General features: G+C 43.8%; 1 protein-coding gene across 1 annotated transcript in view; it reads right to left on the bottom strand.

Annotated features, from left to right (window-relative positions):
- Positions 1–258: 258 nt before the first annotated feature.
- The window catches only part of SRD5A3 (steroid 5 alpha-reductase 3), a 24,778-nt gene continuing 17,921 nt past the window's right edge, over positions 259–7,115 (bottom strand). Inside the window, exons 4-5 of the mRNA XM_006868053.1 lie at positions 2,156–2,290; positions 259–518 (exon numbers count right to left, since the gene is read on the bottom strand). Of these exons, the coding sequence (XP_006868115.1) occupies positions 259–518; positions 2,156–2,290 (395 nt within the window). The remainder of the gene's footprint in view (positions 519–2,155; positions 2,291–7,115) is intronic.

Consider the following 7,115-nt stretch of genomic DNA (forward strand, 5'->3'; position numbering starts at 1 on the left):
TTGAATAAAGTATTCCCGAAAGCAGACACAAGGATCCCAGGTATGTTGGAAGTATGCCTTCTCCGAAGACACTTAGAATCTTCATTTTCTTAGGGGCTATTATTATTGCTTTGTTCATTCAAGGAAGACTTTGGGGCATAAAAATAGAACAGAGCGTGTCAAGCAGTTCTCTAAAAACTGTACTTTGGTCTCTAGACTTCTGAGTCCTTAGGAATGAAATCGGTTCCCTTGTTTATGTTCCCGATGGTTTAGCTTATCTTAAAATAAAAATGGCAAGAAAGCTTTCCTATGTTTTGGGTAGGAGACAAACTTGCTTTTGTAGAATTTATGGCTGAGGAAAGCGGCCAGGGCCTGGCTGAAGAAGACGTATGTTACCACCAGCCACCACGTTATGTTGTGGAACCCAAAGGTGACGGCCATGGAAATGTAGATCATCAGCTCTGCTAAGTAGTTAGGGGAAGAGACATACTCAAACCAGTCTCCAAATGGAATTCGGTGGTTACAGTGAATGACCACTCCTGAAATGGAGAAAAGACTTCATTAGCATGAATTTGAACAGCTGCACTTCCCAATCAGGCATTAAAAAACTTTCTTTTGAGAAGAGTTCCACACAATCTGTGTGCAAAGCACCTTCTGTGGCACACCTCCACTGTCACTCTTCTGCATGCTAAGTCGCATGCTTAGGTTGCAATATCAACTATGAATAAGCCAAAAACAGGAAGCCCATTCATGTAGCAAACCTGAAAACTCGGAATTAATAGCACAGACTCTGGAGCCAGAATGTACAGGCTCAATCCTGATTTTACCATTTGCAGGCTGTGTCTCTTGGAATGACTTCTCTGTGCCTCAATTTGATCATCTGTTAAATGAAGCTGAGATTGTAACCCATCTCCTCACTGGTCAGGCAGAGACTGGTGGAACTTAGTCATCCTTCAGGTCTGGAACTGAATTCACCTCCATGGCTCAATGTTCAGCCAAACAACAGGGAGGCTTATAGAGGGGACAGTAACACTAGGGAGGCACTTACTCCTTACAATAATCAACCAGTTGAGATCATAAGGGCAGCATTTACTCAAGGACAAAGTTCAAAAGGGTTGGGAGAGAAAGGGAAAGAGAAATGGAAACAGGAAACACAGGGAGAAAGTGGAATATGTGAGGTTACAAATGAGCTGAAACAAAATATGTATGAATTGTTGAATGCAAAACTGATGATCTGCTCTGTAAACCTTCATCCAATACACAACAAAAAGTTAAATTAAAAAAAAAAAGATTTGTGCCCATCTCATGGATGCATTTTGAGGCTATATATATATGGACCACTAAGAACAGGGCTTGGCACAAAACACCAAACCCACTTCCAATTCTGACTCACGGCATACCCTATAGGACAAAGCAGAACTGTGCCGGAGAGCTTGCAAGGCTGTAAGTTGCCACAGAAGCAGACTGCCACATCTTTCTCCAGGGGAGGGGCTGGTAGGCTTGAACCACTAGTCTTCTGGTTAGCATCCAAGTGCTTTAACCGCCATATCACCAGGTTCCCTTGGCACAAAATAATCACGGGCTGTTGTTGTTAAGTACTGTGGAGTCAGTTCTAACTCATAGTGACCCTGCACAGGGTTTCCAAGGCTGTAAATCTTTACGGGAGCAGAAAGCCTCACCTTTCTCCCGTGGAACGGTTGGTAGTTTCAAACTGCCAACCTTGAGCTTAGCAGCCCGATTCGTAACCACTACGCTACCAGAGCTCCTTAATCACAGGATAGATGTTAACATTATGATTTCAGTCTCAATATTTCAAAAAGCCTAATGGAAAAACTGTACAGATGAGAAATCAACCTGAGTTAAAGAAATAGTCAAGCCTTTTTTGACTCTGGCTGCAATGACGCTAACTCAGCACGCTGTTCAGACACATCTGTGCTGTGCCGGCCCCAACACATGGGCATAGGAGAGAATCACAGACTGTCAGGATTAGATGGCACCACAGAGCTCTTTCAGTGTAACACTCCCATCTTACAGACGGAAAGTCAGGACCGGACCCAGAGGGGTGCTGTGACAAATAAGACAACTCATTAGGGTGGAAAGGAGAAGAATGAAGGTCATGCGCAAGTCGCTTCTGAGGGTTAAACTGCACAAGCAATGGCTCTGAAAGTTACCTCACCTGTTTTGTTCTTCCTGAGATTGCTGAGAATTACATGGCACTTGTACTGATGGGCAGAGGACCAGATGAACATCATCATCCCGAGGATATGGAACCACCGCGCTTGCATCAAGAGATTTTTCCCTATTACATAGACTGCAGAGGTATGAATGATCTCATTAGCCAATTCTGCAAAAATTACCTTCATGTGATTAACATATCATTGAGTTACTTAGCAAGAGAACATACTTATCCACTTACTCTGTCCCTTATGACTAGGAAACTATCGTGATGTGACTTCCCCAGCAGAGGGGTTCCTCTGGACATAGCAGACATGCTCGCTGGTGGTGGGCATCTTCAGTGGCCCTTGGCAGAGAATTCTGTACATTTTTCTGCTCCTTCAAATGCTTGAAGCACACAGGTCAGCTCTGTCTCTTCTCTTATGATCTACTCTTGTGTTCTGAGACTACTTTGTGTTTCTACTCCTAAGCCTGGTTTTAAGTTTCCTTTCTTATATTCTACTGTCTGGAAAACACTTTCTAAAAGAAAACTCTCCTGTGAATGCAGAAGACTGACTACATTGGCTCTGGCCAAGGAGTAAAGCATTGGTGGGCAAGGGTGGGGCTTCTCAAAAAGAGGATAATAAAAAGTAAAATATGATGAGAGGAAAACTAGTTTGAGGTTTCAGGAGTAAAAACACCCCAAGTGTCATCTTCCTCTTTCTTCTCCAGTTAGCAGGGAGCAGGAGAGAACACAGGTCCCTCTAAGGACCTGGACAGTAAGTCAATGAGTCGCTGAACAGCCAATGAAAGACTTCCCAAAGTACCTCAGAAAGTAGTCAGGCTGACCAGGGTCTTGACTGAAGAAACAAAGCTGTCTATTGACAACGGGGAAGAGCCTGAGGCCCTGGAAGCAAGAGGAAATCCCTATTGGATTCAAGTAAAAGAACCAAAAGTCAAAACCCCATTGCCATCAAGTTGGTTCTGACTCACAGGGACGCTCCATAGGATTTCTAAGACTGTGAATCTTTATGGGAGCAGACTGCCTCACCTGTCTCCCACGTAGCAGTTGTGTTTGGACCTCTGACTTGTGGTTAGCAGCCCATTGCCTAACTCACAGTCCCTACCCCACAATGCCAGGAGGGCCTTACAGGTATCTTGAGATTAGCCATAGGTGGCCACAGATTGGCCAATCTCTAGATAGGTTTTATCAACTATGCCCAATCTCCAGGTATCTGTACGGTCCTGGTGGCACTGTGGGGTAGGTAATGACTACAGAGAGAGTCTGGAGTGGCAATGTGGGCTAATGTGCTGGACTGCAAAGTCGGTTTGAACCACAAGGCTGGTGGTTCAAGCTCTCCAGCCACTCCTTGGAAACCCTATACAAGGTCGCTATGGGTTGGAACCAACTCGACAGCACTCTACAACAAACAAGAGCAATGTCTACAGAGAATCTGGAGTCCTTGGCTGCCAAAGGGAAGGCTGGAGATTTGAGTCTCCCCAGAGACACCTCAGAAGAAAGGCCTAACGATTATTTCCAGAAATTCAGCATGGAAAACCCTGAGGGACGAGAAATAAAGAAAACAAAAACCTAAAACCCAATGGAATACAGTGTTATTTTGTCACATGAAGTCACCGGAGTAGGAGTCTACTCGATGCTGACAGTTTTTAAATCTATGTAATATTTACTCATGCATTCAGTAATGAATTGCTTGTTGAGTGTTTCCTGAGCCTGGGACAAGGGAGAGAACAGTGAATACTATGTCAGGCAAGATTCCTCTCCTCATGAAGCTGACATTCTAGTGGCAAGAGGCAGAGACAAACAGACAAATCAATAAACCAGATAATTTCTTGAAAAAAGGAAAACACAGCAATATAAGGGAGGGCGATGGGGGGGGGGAGGAAACTCTTTGACCACAGACTTTGTAAAAGCGGACACACTTGGGAAGATCTGAGAAGTTTACTTGTTCTTTTCATATTCACAACAATATGTGAAATCAGCGTTGTTGCGAAGTATCCTTGAGTCAGTTCTGACACACAGGGACCCCTGTATCGGGTTTCTGAGGAGTGGCTGGTGAGTCTGAACCACTGACCTTGCAGTTCAAACCGACCTTGCAGTCCAGTGCTTATCCTATAGCGCCACACCAGAACTTCATATGTATGTAATTTATACATGAAGCCAGGATTCAAACTGGGATGTGTCTGACTCCCACGTCCATGCACCTTTTCTGTGCGATGGGAAGTGCCCCAACGTGTTCTCCCTCATGAATTATTAAGATCAGCTCGTCCCTTATCACCTAAGCAACCCCATATGACTTCAAGTGTGGAAATAAAAAACAGCTCAGAAGGGAGTCTCTATCTAGAAAAGTACCAGAGGGAAGGCAGAATTTGGGGTTCAGACGGCAGAGACTAATTGAGGGAAAACTAGTGGGTTGAGTTTAGAAAGTTTCTCCAGGGTGGAAAACTGTTCCCCAGAAATGACAGCTCAAACCAAGATATGAGCTGAAAATGGAAATGCCACAGCAGAGAGCAGGGAGGAGTAACTCACTGGACTGAGTTCAGAGGAAGTAAGTGGAAAGATTTCAGTGGCCACAGCCAATAATTCAGGAATTGAGAAAGGCTGTTGATAAATCACACTTCAGAATCATTTAGCAAGCCAGAGGCCTAGTTGTACCACAGTGACAGACTTTCAAGAGGTGCTCTGACATGGAAATCAAACCTGAGGCGGAAGCTCACTGCAGTTGGAAACAGCCAGACCTCAGGCTCAGCTTATAGGACTGCACAGGGCTGCTTTACAAACTACAGCCTTGGACTTACAGAAGACAGTCACGGAACCGTTATGTCTGAGCTGATGGATACCTGGGCTGCAGACCGTGTTTATCTCTGCACTAAAAACTCATTTTAATCTCCCAGATCATTTGAATTCTTTGTATTAAGCATGTATGAGTGACCTTTAAATGTTCACTGAAAAATGGAATTAAAAGATAATGGAAGTCTTCCAGGAACTTTCTGAATGTTCCTTGTATTGTTTTTACAAAATGTACAGTCATTATTTTAGATAACAAATCCCTACGGGCAAACTATTGAATGATGCAGAAAGCATTAAAAGTATCAAAAGAAGATGGAAGGAATACTCAGAGTCACTGTATCAAAAGGAAATGGTCGATGTCCAACATTTCAAGAGGTAGCATATGAGCAAGAGCCAATGGTACTAAAGGAAGAAGTCCAAGGTGCACTGAAAGCATTGGCAAAGATCAAGACTCCCAGAATTCATGGAATACAAACTGAAATATTTCAACAAATTGATGCAGCACTGGAGGTACTCACTCACTCATCTATACCAAGAAATTTGAAAGACAGCTTACCTGGCCCAATGTATAACATCATATGGTAAATGGAGAAAACATTGAAGTTGTCAAGACCTCATTTTGTTTGGATCCCCCACCAACCACACACTCATGGAAGCACATTCATGAAATCAAATGATGTACTGCATTGGGCAAATCTGCTGCACAAAATGTTGGTTTGAGGACTAAGGTGGAGCTGACCCAAGCCATGATATTTTTAATAACCTCATATGCATGTGAAAGTTGGACAGTGAATAAAGAAGATCATAGAAGAATTGATGCATCTGAGTTGTTATGGTGTTGGAGAAAAATATCGAAAGTACTATGGACGTCCAGAAGAACAAACAAACCTGTGTTGAAAGAAGTACAGCCAGAATGCAACAGGACAGCAAGACTTCTTGTCTCATATTTCAGACATTATCAGAAAGGACCAGTCCCTGGAGAAGGACATCATGCTTGGTAAAGTGGAGGGTCAGCGAAAAAGAGGAAGACCCTCATGAGATGGAATGGTACAGTGGCAGCAGAACTGGGCTCAACAGTAACGACTGTGAAGATGGCACAGGACTGGACAGTGTTTCCTTCTGTTGTGCATTGGGTGGATATGAATAGGAACCGACTCAACAGCACCTACCAACAACAAGGTCATGCCTTTGATTTCCCATTCCTAGCTAGTGAGTGTAGGATTTTATGACATAATTCTGATTTACCATACTACTCTTTTGCCTTTTCCCCTAAGGCTGCCTCACTTGAAGAAAAGATTTGTTATAATGGGAGCAGTCCCAGGACAAAATGGCATAAATATGGTGCTCTACACCGTCTAAGATGGTGGATCGGGTAGATGTACAGTGAGGAGCTCCATCACCAACAACACAGAATACCGGACCAAGCAGGCTCAGGGGATGGTGCTAGAACCCTGAACCACATATAAAGGAATATTTAGAAGATTGGAAGGCTTACAGCTAGGGGAATTTGTAAGAAGAATCAAGAAATCCACTGCTTTCTAATTCAAGACGCTAAACTACTCCCAGAGCCGTCATCTTGGGACAGATCAAGTGGGGGTAGGATCAGAACAGCCACAAACGCCTGACAGAACCACACAGATACAGGTGTGGACATTCTTTTTTTGGTGTCTGTTCATTGGTCTCTAGCTGTCTGTGCACCGCCATTCTGGTGAATAGAGGGGATGCCTGAGTGAATAGACATGCACCCCACCCCTGGAGGGTTCTATTAGGCATGAACACATATCTCCTTGAAATTTAAAGTGACAGTTTCCACTTTAAACCAAATGGCCACCACTCATCTGTCAGTTTGTCTTACTGTGGTGACTTGTGAGTTGCTGTGATTCTGAAAGCTATGCCATTGATATTTTAAATACCAGCAGGGTCACCCATGGTGGACAGGTTTCAGATGAACTTCCAGATAAAGACAGACTAGGAAGAAAGAGTGACGAACTACTTCTGAATATTTAGTCACTGAAAACCTTATGAATAGTGGAGAAACACTGTCAGATACAGTGCTGGCAAATCAGCCCCTCAGGTTGGAGGGCACTCAAAATGCGACTGGGGAAGAGCTGCCTCCTCAAAGTAGAGTTGAGTGTGATAACGCAAATGGAATAAAGCTTGTGGGCGAAAAGCC

Source organism: Chrysochloris asiatica, unplaced genomic scaffold (genome assembly GCF_000296735.1).
Source record: "Chrysochloris asiatica unplaced genomic scaffold, ChrAsi1.0 scaffold00115, whole genome shotgun sequence".
NCBI classification, from domain to species: domain Eukaryota; kingdom Metazoa; phylum Chordata; class Mammalia; order Afrosoricida; family Chrysochloridae; genus Chrysochloris; species Chrysochloris asiatica.